Raw genomic sequence first — 14,994 nt, forward strand, 5'->3', positions numbered from 1 at the left:
CGATTGCACTACTAAAAAAATGAGTATTAATTAAAATATATATTACGCAATTAAAATAATAACAAAATTGCGCTTTAAAGGTTGGTTTATCAGGTTGATGTAAGAAGATTTTCCAGATTTACCACACAGAACAAAGAATAAAGGTCATGACAGAAGAAGAGGAAGAACTGAGACCCTGCCTAAATAAATACATAGTTCGAGAAGAATTATATGGTTTTGCCAATCATTAGTTACCTCTTACAAACTTGGGCAGCACACAGCCAAAACCAGAGTACAAAAGTGTAACAAAGATCTCAACTTTGAAGCCTCAGATTCGGCATTCATGATAAACATCATTCATTGATCACACTTCCAGTTGTGGGTCTACCTGTCCATGCTGGTTTGTTTCAGACTTTTCCTGGGTTCTCTTACACTCTGCCAACATAAATGGTAAGGAAAGTCTCATGGCCACTGCAAAATTTCATGCATGTCTCTCTCTACAAAGCTAACAAGTGCAAACAAACAGATAATGAATATAAAATTTAGAAGTTACTATTTCTATAATAAGCTTGTTTCCTTCAATTGTTCCGAACTGCAATTTTACTTCTACAATCAAATCCAAAAGGAAAAGTCTTTCTACTATGATGCCTGATGCCAATAAGCTTCAACCATGATGAAAACATTGATTGCAAGAGAAGGAAAACTAGGGGGCAGGATCATGCAGATTGTTCACTCTAGTCAATTAGGAGGGCAAACAATTTAGGATTACAATCGCAGTCGATATTGTCTACCCGTGATCACATTCTCTCTTCATACTCTATTAGATAAACTGGCTCTTAAGTCCAGAAAATCCCCATGGCTCATCAAATTAAAATGCAAATGATCGGAAGAATAATTGAAAAAGACCCCTGTTCCTTATTTGTCTCCCTAAAAACGTAGTAAAATGTAGCACCAAGGAATGTCTTCATCTAAGAATTCATGTCAAATTCAGATTATAAGCTCCAACTGTCAAACTGGTTGAGGGGATAGATCTACATATTAGTTCATTGAACTAATCAGATCTATTTGAATGCCTTTCTATGTGAAACTTTACTAACCATTGATTTAATTCAATTGACTTATTCATACTACTTGAGCCATTCAAACTAAAGAACTCACTAATAGATGAACTTGAACCACCGAATCTTACATCTCTATCCCCTTATAAAATTATGTCAAGAGAAACATTCCAACATCCTCACAGCACCATGGAAAAGGTCACTTAATTGGGTTCAAACTCCAAAACTTAAAATGCTCAAGATTAAGATTAATTAAAGCTTTGTCAAAACTCGGCACTGATCTCTTATACCAATCGAGGCCAAGAGGTACAATACATTATTTAAAAAAAAATCTTTAATCCACGAACAGAATTGATAGAGACAATAAGAAAAATAACTTAGCTAGAAAGGCAAATCAGGAACACATTGACTCTAAAAGATTAGCAACCAAATTTAATAGTCTTTCTTGGAACAAAATGAAGATAAACAGTCAAACAGGTTAATTTATTGTCTACAGACTGCAAAGTAGGCAACAATGGCGTTATGAAGAAAATTGAATGAAATTGAAATTGCATATTCATCTAAATTTGGTAAATGTAGAAACAAATATTAGAAGGCAGTAAAATCACTTCTAATGAAGGGAAATCCAATTTAGGAATATTGGAACATCATTAATGCTTGAATAGCCACAATTATTCTATATCACCAAAAACTAAGATAAGAACGAAAAAAATGATAACATGCAGCAAATAATTAATTCACATAGGAAGAAAACCCTGAATTCTTACCATTGATTGGATGCGAGGATGGTAAAGATCCACGGATCGTATGGACATCTTAGCGATCTCAGTGATTGCGTCTTCTCTAATCCCGGGCACATCACTGGTCAACTCCTCGTAACCAGCCTTAAACGCCTCTTGCCAAAACCTCGGTAATTTGATCCGACGGCTGTTAGTGTACGCATCCCACATGTGCCTCACCATTTTCTCTCTCTCCTCCATTTCCTACCAAGAAAAACAGAACAATTGAGAAATAAATTTTTTTAGATAAAAAGCAAACTTAGAAACGAAGAAAACAAAACAATTGAGAGGAACATACGAGGACATCTATGTCACCGTGGAAGGGACCATGGAGATCACCGGAAAGACGGTTCAGATTACCCGCTGACCAACGTAGAGTAACGGTGCCGGTGAACATAGACCATAATGCAAGCAACAAAATGGCCGCTAATGCCCAGCACTTGTACCGGCTTTTACCAAATAAACTGGAACATGAACTTTCCTTTTTCAAATTCGCTGTCGCCGATGTCGGCCGACTGTCCTCATCCTTCATCTCGACTCGCAATGTAAACTTTGGTTCCAATATTTTGACAAATTTATTGTTTACCTTTGAGTTATACTACTAAGAGATGAGCTTGGATTTGGGGAGGACACATTCAAGAAGGTGATTGATGATTGATGATTGATTTGCCGTCTCAACAGTGGAGATCAATGGGAAAAGTAGTTGATATTTTATTATACGTAGCTTTTTTTTGCTGGCCACCATTCTAGATTATTTCCGCTTTACTTGATCTTGTACTCATCTTGAACGATTTTGACCGTTGATGTGTCCCGACAGATTTTGCAGTTTTACAGGATAATTGTCAACTACCTTAGCTATATCCACCAACTGTGGACGGCACGTTTTTTGCCGCTACTCGATATTTTAATTTTATGAAATCGAATTATCTGATTTACTTACTTAAATGCCATTATTAAAAAATTATTTTATAATAATTTATAGAGAAAATAATTTCAGTGATCAAAAATACCTTATAATATAAGATTTTAACCAATTTTTTTTTGGATTTGCCAAAATGACCAACTAAATCGCAATGCGATCGATAATTCGCAACGCGATCTCTGGTATTGCAAATCAGTTTCCAGATTCGCATTGCGATTTTCCAAATTCGCGTTGCGATTTTCCGACTATCGCAATGTGAATATGAAATCGCAATGCGAATATGAAATCGCAATGCGAATATGCAAATCGCAATGCGATTCTGACTATCGCAACGCGATTCTGACTGTCGCAACACTGAATTTCAAATTCGCAACAGGTTTTAGTTTCGCAACACAAATGTTTTGGGTATATAACTACGCAGCATAAGCAACTCATAACCTAAATCCATAAATCGCAACTCATTCCATCTCCATCTATCACTCTCTCCGGCGACATCCGTTCTTATATCCAACGACATCCTTCCTCATCCGGCAACATGTTTTAGTTTCGCAGCTCGTTTGTTTAGTAAATTAATTTACAATAATGAAATCATCTAATGTTGATCATGTTTGGATAGATTTGTGTTTTGGAGGGTCATGGGAGAATGTTCATGGTGTTTTACAATATATGCCTTTACCCATGAATCTTCAACTAAAACTGTCATTAAAAAAGTTAACTTATGAAACTCTAATGTTACGTGTTGCAAATAAATTGAATTTAGTGACCTTAAGTGGATTTAGGCTATCTTATCAGAGAAAATGTAAAGTTTATTTGTTAACAAGACAATGAAGATGTTGAACGATTCATTGCTTACATTAGTGTTTCGCAATATGATGTTACATTGTATGTTGTTGAACCTAGAAGTAGTGAAGTTGGGTCAGTAGCGGGTAGTAATCAACTAAGTTTTTCAACCCCAGTTTATGATGCTCAAAATTTAATGGTTCCACCACAATTTCATCACCAAGCAAATTTTGTTTCACCACATTTCCAATACCAAACACAATCTCAAAACCCACAACCTTTCCCTAATCCAAATCCCAATCAACTTTCAGCACCAAATTCCGGTTTTCGTATTAACCAGTTAGACGATGATGAGCCAACAGAAAAAATTGTGAGTACTAGTCGGTATTCAAAATTTGATCTTGGTCAATACCCGGACTTTGATCTTGGTCAATACTCGGATTTTGATGATGTTTCAGAAGAAGAAACAGACCCTGCGTGTAATGATTTTGATATTGATCAATACCCGAATTTTGATGATGAAACAACCACTGCCGAGGAAGATATTGTTGATGATAATGAGGAGGAAGTTACGACTGTGAATGAACATGTTGAACATCCATTCTGTAATTCATATAACCCTGAAGAATAAAAAGAATAAGAAGAAATCCCCGAAGAAAAGTCCCCGAATAAAATGCCATGAGAGTATAACTGGAATATGCCAGAATTACTTCAGATACCGGAAGAAGAGTTGGTAAAAATAGCAGTTGATTGTTACACAAAAATTATTCGTATCAAGAAAGATGATTGTTTTGATACAAAGGAAGACTTGAAGATAGCTTTGTATACGAAATGTGTGGAAGATGGCTATCAACTAAAAGTTAACAAATCAAGCAAAGATCGTTTCGAAACAAGGTGTATGATTGACAAAAACTGTACGTGGCGTATGATTGTAAAGAGGATAAAAGATTGCGAAATGTTTCAAGTTAGGACTTTTATTGATAAACATACATGTTCAAGAACCCAAGTTTTTCCTCACCATAGATAGGCAAACAAAAAGGTGTTGGGTCGTTTTCTGGCTGAGTTAATGTTTTTGAATGGCAGGGTATATCGGGGACATGAAATTATGACTGACATGAATGCTCGGTTCAAGATTAGTATCTCATATTCTCAAGCTTGGAGAGCCAAATGTTATGCCTTGGAATTGTTGAGGGGGTCGCCAGAAGCATCGTTTGCCCATATGCCGGCTTATTGTCACAATTTAAAGCTGAAAAATCCTGGGTCGGTAACTCATATCAAAACAGATAGAGATGGACGCTTTGAGTTGCTGTTTATCGCCATTGGTGCTGCGGTTAGTAAATCAATATAATTTTGTTGACTCATTTTTGTTAGTTACATGCATTTCACATTTAAATGATTATATTTCTTGTGTATATGATTTTGTAGATTCGTTCGTTTATTACTTGTATGCGCCCAGTTATTATAGTTGACGGAGCACATTTAAAAGGTCGATACCTTGGAGTAAACTTATTAGCAGTAGCCATGGATGCTAACAATGGGATACTGCCAATAGCTTACGAGGTTGGCAAATCTAAAACCTCTGATTCATGGACATGGTTATCTTAGGGATTGCATAGGTCCTATTAGCAATCTGAAAATCATATCCGATAGGGCAAACTCAATTGAAAACACTGTTAGAAGGTGTTTCCCAGATGCTTTTCATGGACTTTGTGGTATTCATTTATATAGAAATCTAAAATCAAGGTCTGCTGGTATAAAAAATCACAAATGGACATATTGGAAGGCTGTAAAAGCTTATCGGGAAGTGGATTTTAATAAGCATATAAATTGTTTAAGACGTGTTTTGCCTCAGTGTGCTCAAACACTAGAAGATGTCGGGTTTGAAAGATGGTCAAGAGTACATTAACTTGGAGCAAGATATGGTTTCATGACGTCTAATAGTGCAGAATCAATCAACGTTCTAAGTCGTCATTCCCGGAAATTACCCATTACTATTTTAATAGAGTTTTTTCGAGCCTCTATTCAACAGTGGTACTATAAGAAAAGAAACCATGCAGGTATTATTTCTTTAAATTCGTAACTTATCATATATTTTACTAAGTATTATTTATTTAAATTTACAGGAACATTGGAACATCGTGTTACACCATGGACTGAAAAAAAGATAAAGAAACGTGTTTTGAAGTCAACGTCATGGAGAGTTGAACCATGTTCAAACACTTTGTTTGAAGTACTGGATAATAGCTTAAATGGGTTTGTCGATCTAAATGCAAAGACGTGTAGTTGTATGAAATGACAAACATCTGGTTATCCGTGTGGGCATGTTATTAAAGTTGCTCTTCATCTAAACCAAGATGATTCAAGCGCATACGCTATGGATTGCTACATTACAGAAGTATATCGACAGACTTATGCCGATATTATCTACCCTATTCCACATCCTTTTGAGTGGGACATACTAGATGACTTACAAACAGTTTTGCCACCAGCCATGGACAGAAGGCTACCTGGCCGACCAAAAAGTCACGATCATATACCGTCTAAGGGTGAAGAGAAGAAGAGATCGACATGTAGTCGGTGCAAGGAAATTGGTCATACAAGGGTGACACATGGATCACCAGTGCCATCACAATAATCTTTTCCTCTACCAAAATATGGATCCTCATCAAAATCCAAAGCTCATATGGTGTCAAGAAAAAGGCAATCAAAATCGCAATCAAAATCCCAATCACAACCGGCTTCACCTTTTGGGACTATTAACTTAGGTGATTTTTAAATGCAAACGTTGTATTATATGTAAACTTTTAACATTTTCAGTTAGGCATGTATTAGTAACTTGAGTTTGAACATTGCTATGATCTGTTCAGTTGTTATCACTTATTACATATTCATTTGAATATCGCAACACGAATTTGACTATTATGTGTATTTTATGTGTAAACTTTTAACATTTTCAGTTAGACATGTATTAGTAACTTGAGTTTGAACATTGCTATGATATGTTCAGTTGTTATCACTTATTACACATTCATTTGAATATCGTAACGCGAATTTGACTATCGCAACGCAAAAATCGCAACGCGAATTTGACTATCGCAACGGCTATTTGACTATCGCAACGAGAAAATCGCAACGCGAATTTGAGTATCGCAACGCGAATTTGAGTATCGTAACGCGAATTTGATTATCGCAACGGGTATTTGACTATCGCAATGAGAAAATCGCAAAGCGTATTAGACTATCGCAACGCGAATTGACTTTCGAGTTGCGATTTTGTCTTTCGCATTACGATTTTGAGTTTAGCGTTACGAAAGTGTACCTCCAACAGGTCTTTTGTTTTCAATATGATGCAGATTGAAATCAACAAATCAACTTTTACATTTCAATCAATTAAACAAGCACAAATAAGAATTATTTACACATCAATATTAAACAAATCAACTTTTACAAATCAATTAAACAAGCAAAAAATGATAATAATTCTTATTTTCCTCATCAATTAAACAAATCAGACTTTTAAGAATCAATTAAACAATCAAGAAAAGTGTACCCCAGACAGTTGTTTATGCACCCATACATCAATTTCACGCAGCTCACTTCATGATTAACCTGCAGAAACCAAACATTTGCTTAAATAACACTTTCTACACATCTAAAACCAAAAAACAGCAAATTATTATTGAATTCTAGGTACTTAACAACACTTGCATTTGACTTACAAATTGTTTATGGACACTTTCATAACGCGGATGTAGGTAGGCAGCGTCTCGAATATATCGCTCTAGCCATAAAATGCCGAAACCACAAGCCTACTGTACCTCTATCTCTATCGGTGGGAGGTAGAAACTGTGTACTTCCTGTCGTCAAACGCTCCAAGCACATGCATACGAGAGGACCACAATCCCCTCTGGCTTCGCGTTTGTTGTGGCGCGGTCTCGTCTCTGATAACTGTAACATTGAACCTCTTTGGCTTCTTGTTTCCAGAATAAGTCCAATAATTAATCGCATCCAAGAATTTAGCCAAATGAGAGCTCCATCCCTTAATAATATCTCTCAAATCATACAATGATATGTAATTTATCATGTTGTCATATACTATTGTCTTCAGGGATGGGAGCTGAAGCTCGACGAGAAGCCAATGAGTACGTTCCAAAACAGGGATAAACACCTGCAATCATAAGTAATAATTCAAATTGCGCACTTATTTATGAACACCTTTAAAATATTTAAAAAATATAAATACTAACCTTATCGACCTCCCACCATGCAAGATAAAGTTTAGCTTGTCCATTAGCCAACACATATGATTCCTGTCGTTGATTCTTCAAGTGAACTACGTGAAAAGATGTCGGCATAATTATATATCGCGTATTTTTTTTTATTTTTATTTTTCTTCAATTCTCTTACTATTAGAAGACGTGACACTCATGCATCAATTTGCTGTTTTACAAAAAAAGACATATATTAGTGAATTACATAAATTAAAAAAAAATTAATCAAAATGAAATTTAAGAAGAAATATAAGACTTACCCCCCATCGAAATAGCCATTGTCTTCAACCCCTAATAACACACCCCACCAAGACCGTTCAATCAACAAATGCATATCATCGTTGAGTTTGTATATGTCAGCGTAACACCCTTGGCTCCGCTCATGTAGATATAAATCAACTGCGGTCTTAGCCCAAAGGGTATTATCCAGAATTGTTTCCGGTAGTTGTTTCCTCTCCACTTCATCTGCCGGAATTGTATTGGCCGGTAACTTATACGAAAGCCAACAGTCATCCATCATGTCCGGCACGTGAGGGGGTTTCTCAATAATTCAATATATTATGCCGTGTGAAACGAGCTCTAGAATGTTGGGAGGGACCTCTTCAACGATGAGAGTGGCCTCTTGAACGGTGGGAGGGGACTCTTGAGGGATGATAGGGGCCTCTTGAACGATAGGGGAGGCCTCTTGAACGTTGACAGATGAGTCAAGCTTTTTCTTATGGATTCTTCTCACTATTGGGGTGAACGGAGACTTAATGGCACGTGCACGCCGTCTGATGCGTGAACTCCGTCTTGCAAGAAAAACCCGACGTAGAGCATCCACCTTAGCGAGCCGCTAAAAATAAATTAATACATAAAACAGTAAATAAACATACATGATATTAAACAGTGAAAACAAAGACAAATATATTTCAAACTTGCACGGTATTCACTCAAGTCATTATTCTATCATTGTTCACAAAATGCATCAGATAACATTCCAGAAGTAATCACTTATATAAACATTTAAAAGGACAACATATAGGTTTAGTGCAGGTTCAATGACAACATAAAGAGTAGTAGTTTATTCTTGAAACTTAAATTTTCAACACTGTGAAGTTAGTATTTGTCTTTGTCTTTTGGTTGAAGTAATGTAATTCATTCAAGTTTCAATTTGCAGAAGAAGAATAGAATCTGAAACTTAAAATCGCAACACGAATGACTATCGCAACGCGAAAATGACTATCGCAACGCGAATTTGACTATCGTAACAAGAGAATCGCAATGCGATTTTCATTTTGCATTGCGATTCTTTCGTTGCGATAGTCAAATTCGCGTTGCGATCGCCATTTTCGCGTTGCGAAAGTAAACTATTCTTCTTCTGCAAATTGAAACTTGAATGGATTGCATTACTTCAACCAAAAGACAACCAAAAGCAAATACTAACTTCACAGGGTTAAAGAATAAATATTTTATCAGTATTGGCAGCAACCGAATGAATTTACTAAGCAATCTATGTGAAATGGTTAATCTAAGTGAAATTACGAGTAAATTTATCATCAAGTTAAATATGAAAAATATTAAACTTACCTCGTTGCGTAGAGTATGAACCTCATTCTACAACGATGCTACCATCTCACGTAGAGCGGCTACCTCACCACGTAAAGTAGACACCTCAACACGCCATGCACCATTGTCATCGCGTAAAGTACTGACCTCCTCACGTAAGGCATTGACCTCATCACGTAACTCCCCTAACTCATCCCGTGGAGGTGGAGAACATGGAGATAAACATCGAGGCATCTTTGTCGGTCGCCTATCATGAGGTGATGGTGGAGAAGAGGCTCGATGATGTGACAGAATAGGTGATGGCTCTCGTTGTGGAGGTGTATAGTCGGGTCGATCAAGTGATGGCTCTGGGTGAGGTGATGGCTCTCGAAGTGAAGGCTGCTCATCATCCGTGCCATCAAAAAAATGCTTACTAGCTTGCCACCAATCAGTGGCAAGCTCAGCTTCCGTGGGTGTCAGCCTCTGTAATGGAGTGTTGGACTCATAATAATATAAAAGCTCAAACAAAGTTAAACGTGTACTAGTAATAGCTTGTTTATAAACATATGATAGTATTTGTGTTAACTTACATTATTTATTGTCGTATACGATAGTAAATCTTCCCATTGCTGCATGGTCCGTTTCCTCTTCCAGGAAATAACCCTAGGAATATCATTAGAAGTTTTTAATGCATATGTCTGCATGGCGGGAAATGCCTAAAATATCCAAATCTACAAACAATATAATAACAAACATTAGTAATTATTAAATAATAATTAATTATAATTTTGTAAACATTATATAAAAATTCTTACCTTAAAGGCCCAAATAAAGCCTGACAAAGTGTATTTGGAACCATCGCCACACAAAATTTTTCGATCATCAAAGGCATTTAGGTCCTCTACCAATTTAATTAGATCATTAGGAATAGGTTGTCTGGCCTCTCTGCCTAAAAAACCGGGATGCAAAAGTATTAGAAGGCATACTCGGACAACATCGACGTCATCCATCCGAGTAAAACCATCTTTCTTATTCAATAATCCCGTCAAGTCTTCCACGTATAAATTCGGTTTCTCCATTGATAGCTCAGGAAAAACCCGGGATAACCATGATAGGCGGGTAATATGTCGAGTGTACCGATCTACATCATCGTGTCCGAAGCGTAAACCGGTGATTAAGCAAAACTCCTTCCGCCCAAAACACGTATACGCCGGTGGAAAATCAAACCATATCTCTTCATCACGATGTTGTATAGTCTCTGGTAGATCGCTAGTCATGGTTTGAAGAAACAGATGGGTCAACATAGCATCTCCACCCGGATGTTGTACTTTCAGCCATGGCCCGAAGTAAGTATCCTCAAATATTTTTCTTTGTGCAGGTGAAAGCTTCGACGCAATTGTTTTGGCCAGGCTTAATTTATTTCTTAAGGTCAATTGAGCCGAATAAAAGTTCTACAAAAACAATAAACATACCAAGTTAGATATACCAAAAACTACACTGTGAAGATATACCAAGAACAATAAACATAAAGAGTAGTAGTTTATTCTTCAAACTTAAATTTGCAACACTGTGAATTTAGTATTTGTCTTTGTTTTTTTGTTGAAGTAATGCAATTCATTCAAGTTTCAATTTGCAGAAGAAGAATAGTTTCTGAAACTTAAAATCGGAACACGAAAATGAAAATCGCAACACGAAAATGACTATCGCAACGCGAAATAAAAATCGCAACGAAACTAAAATCGCATTGCGATTCTGTCGTTGCGATTTTCATTTCGCGTTGCGATTCTCGGTTTCAAATACTAAAATTGAAAATTGAATGGATTGCATTACTTCAATCAAAAGACAAAACAAAGACAAATACTAAATTCACAGGGTTTAAAGACTAAACAATTTAGCAGTATTGGCAGCAATCGAATGAATTTAATAAGTAATCTAAATGAAATGGTTAATCTATTATTGAAATTACCAGTAAACTTATCATCAATTTGAATATGAAAAACCTAATAATAATGCAAAAATTTCAAAATAAAAATAATTAAAAAAATAACCCTCGGTGGTTGATTTGGTTGATTTTCCATTTCTGACCGTGAATGATTGTGAGGGTGGCTCTGAGAGATGGAGATAGATGGATTTTGCCGGAGATGGGGACTGATTTCGTCAGAGATGGGGTCGGATGTCGCCTTAGGGAGTGAGAGATCGAGATGGGACTGAGTTGTGATTTCGGGTTTTAGGTTATGAGTTGCGATTACGGGATATACTATGGACGGTTCAGTGTTCCGATATATTAATATTCATGTTTGGAATTTGAAAAAAAAAATACGTGTTGCGATAATAATGGCGCTTTGAAAATCGCATTGCAATAGTCAGCATCGCGTTGCGACAGTCAGAATCGCGTTGCGATAGCCAGAATCTCGTTGTGATAGTCAGAATCGCGTTGCGATAGTCATACTCGCATTGCGATTTCATATTCGCATTGCGATAGTCGGAAAATCACAATGCGAATTTGGAAAATCGCAATGCGATAGTCAGAATCGCGTTGCGAATCTGGAAACTGATTTGCGATACCGGAGATCGCGTTGCGAATTATCGATCGCATTGCGATTTAGTTGGTCATTTTGGCAAATCCAAAAAAAGTTGGTTAAAATCGTATATTATAAGGCATTTTTGGTCACTGAGGTTATTTTCTCTAATTTATATGACAAAAAAATAAAACACTAACTAAATCCGTCACATAAATAGAAAATAAATTAAACAAAATTTTGAAAAAAACATTTCTAATAAAATCACATTTACGTATATGATACAATTTAAGTGATTAAAACTAGAGTAAATTTCAAGTTTACTCTTCTTTCTCTTATTTCACTCACGATATGTTAATTAAAAATATTATTAATTTTAATTATAAATATTTTATTATCCAAAATAATAATTTAAGATGAAATTTGAATATGAAAAAATAAAATAGAAGAAATTAAATTTCTTTAAAAATAAAAGAGAATTAAAATATTCCTTTTATTTTGTGATCGAAATTAGTTGAGGTCTGTCACTATACAGTTTCCTTAAGACAAATTTTCGGTTTGCTCGAGATCTTTTGGTCGTCAACTATCATTGTCTTCGACTATCACTAGAAAACTAAGGAGGAAAAAGAATATTTTATAAGAATAGAAGAAACTATTTTTCAAAGAAATAAAAGTTTTTGAATTTTGAGACTTGTTAAACTTAGAAGGCTAGCACTATATTTATAGGGATATTTAAAAGAGAATTTACTAAAAAATAGTGTTATTCATTCATATTCAAACTCTAAAAGATAATATCTTTTAACTTGAAATATTTAAATAGATATTGATATCTTTTTAATATCTTTAATATTTAAATTTAAAAAGTTAATAAATATTGTTTACTTTAAAATATTCAAATGATATAAACTTCTTTCACTGTTCAAATTTAAATAGATATTATGTTAATTTGAAATATTCAAAAGTGTATAATTATCTTTTAATATTCAAAGTTAAATAGATAATAAATACCTATTTAATTTGACATATTCAAAAGATTAAGTATCCTACCAATATTCAAATTAAATAATATCTTTTAATTTGTAATATTTTAAAGGAATATAAATTTAATATAAATATTAAATCCATCGATGAAATTCGTTCATTTTTTCCAACAATCCCCACATGAATGAAATTGATGATTTTATCAAAACATTTTGACATGATGTGATGTTAGTCTCTAGATCAATAGTTGCATAGGATATGTAGGTGTCATCTTTTAAACCTTTCATTATGACAATATATTTACTTTACTAGTTAAATAGTAGAAGCGATGTCCTTGAACTGTTTTTTCGTTTGTGTAAACAATTATATACTTGACACAACTACCTCTCTTACAATAAATTAATTCTCATGGGTATGTCCTTAAAGCCATGGACGTCACCTTATTATGTAATAGTTTGAGAGAACTATGCCCAATAATCTCCTTGAAGCAGCCTTACTTCACTCTCACATAGGTGATTTATGTTGCTCTGCTCACTACATCACATAATGGTCATTAAAAGCTTTAGTTTAGCTTATACCATTTCGATCACTGTTTACATCATAGGAACGTATTTGGGATAAGAAACCCCCACAATGACCGTACATGGGTTATACAATTAGGTTGTTCCTTCGAACCTAAATCTTAGAATCTTCAATCAACAAGGTAGATTTTTCTTCACATAACATTTAAATTTTCATGGGCTTTGGTCTCATTCCTTTAGATGTTTTATCAACTTGATCTCAATTTAACCATTTGGTTAGCGGATCCGCGATGTTATCAAAATCAATAGAGATAACTTCATTTGAAATCAATTGTCTAATGGCATTGTGTCGACGACGCATATGTCTCAATTTACCATTATACATGAAAATCCTCTAGAAATTATTGCTTAGTACATATTGTGGGCACAAGTTTTGGTCATTCTAGAATATCCCCAAGAAAATTTCAAAGTCATTATACTTCTTCTTTAGATTTGTCTAAAGCTACGAACTCAAATTCCATTGTGGATCTAGTTATAATCGTTTGTCTTGAGGATTTTCAAGACACAACTCCTCCTCCTAAAGTGAATACATATCCACTTGTACCTTTGGTATCTTAAATATCAAATATTCAACTAGCATCAAAGTATCATTCTAAGACAACATGATCTATAGAATAATAGAAACCATAATCCCGAGTATATCAAAGATATCTCAATATCTTTTTTATCGCTTTCCAGTTATTTTCACCTAGATTGCTCGTGAATATGTTTAGATTGCTCATAGTAAAAGCGATGTCTGGTCTCATACAACTCATGAGATACATTAAGCTATCTATAATCCTTGCATATTCCACACGATGAACACTTTTACAACTTTACACTTTGGTCCATAAATTTTTGAAATTATATTTTAGTCACTAGTCTAAAATTTGGGATATTACAACTATAATCACTTCTTACCATCTTTGTAACAACCCAAAAATTTTGAAGAAAAAAATGTTTAAATCGGTGTAATTTGGTGACTAAATTAAATTTTTTGAAAACTTGTAGGCCATTTTAGAAGTGAAGGGAATTCATGGACCAAGCCCTGAATTTACCCAAGGAGTGCCGGCAGGTTATATGATATATGCATGTTTTCTGATTTTGAAATCAGAAAACACAAGCTCAATTTCCCTTCTCTTTCATCCTTCTTTCAAGTCCGATTCCGACGTCGTCCGACTTTCGATTGTAAAATTGAAACCACAGCCGTGTTCATCTTCGACCAATGATCAAAACCCAGTAAACCAATTATAGCGAAACGCTGCCAAATGACGTGAATTTCGAGTCAAAGTCTCGACGTTTTTTTAGCACCACCGCCGAGAAAATCTTAAATTAATCTTCGATCGTTGATCGGTTTTCGACACCTCCCGCACCATCGTGTTCCTTGTGTCGTTCCGAGTCCAACGATGTCCTCCATGTCTCCGTAGGCGGCGACACGTGAGGGAGGTGGAGCGGTCAAAGTTCTGATCGAAGTGAAATCGAGCTCTCCACCGTTCAAAAATTTGAACCGAGGTTGGTAAGTGACTCAAAATCGCTTAAAAGAATTTTTGAAAATTTTGCATGAATTTTTGGAGACCGAAGGCGGTCTCACGCGCCCCCACGCGTCGTCTTTGTGCGT

The 14,994-nt window shown here is 35.4% G+C and overlaps 1 protein-coding gene across 2 annotated transcripts; it reads right to left on the bottom strand.

The window, feature by feature from the left end:
* Positions 1-180: 180 nt before the first annotated feature.
* Positions 181-2,460, bottom strand: LOC120152442. Of its 2 annotated transcripts, none has more exons than XM_039164663.1 (3): positions 2,115-2,439; positions 1,805-2,020; positions 181-414 (listed from the first exon to the last, which is right to left on the bottom strand). In XM_039164663.1, exons 1-3 carry the CDS (start codon positions 2,346-2,348, stop codon positions 364-366), a joined length of 501 nt encoding a protein of 166 aa, XP_039020594.1. In that variant the 5' UTR covers positions 2,349-2,439; the 3' UTR covers positions 181-363. The 2 variants fall into 2 exon arrangements, with proteins under 2 accessions (XP_039020594.1, XP_039020595.1); XM_039164664.1 differs by having other exon boundaries at positions 397-484; positions 2,115-2,460.
* Positions 2,461-14,994: the final 12,534 nt, after the last annotated feature.

The sequence above is a fragment of the Hibiscus syriacus genome, unplaced genomic scaffold (assembly GCF_006381635.1).
Source record: "Hibiscus syriacus cultivar Baekdansim isolate YM2019G1 unplaced genomic scaffold, ASM638163v2 tig00111088_pilon, whole genome shotgun sequence".
In the NCBI taxonomy this organism is placed as follows: Eukaryota; Viridiplantae; Streptophyta; class Magnoliopsida; order Malvales; family Malvaceae; genus Hibiscus; species Hibiscus syriacus.

Bases quoted from the DNA above. Each gene is read 5' to 3' on its own strand.
- LOC120152442 (XM_039164663.1), bottom strand. From the start codon at position 2,348: ATGAAGGATGAGGACAGTCGGCCGACATCGGCGACAGCGAATTTGAAA. The intron at 2,021-2,114 runs GTATGTTCCTCT...TTTTCTTGGTAG, and splicing joins ACGGTGACATAGATGTCCTC to GAAATGGAGGAGAGAGAGAA. The intron at 415-1,804 runs GTAAGAATTCAG...TTATGTTGGCAG, and splicing joins ATCCTCGCATCCAATCAATG to AGTGTAAGAGAACCCAGGAA.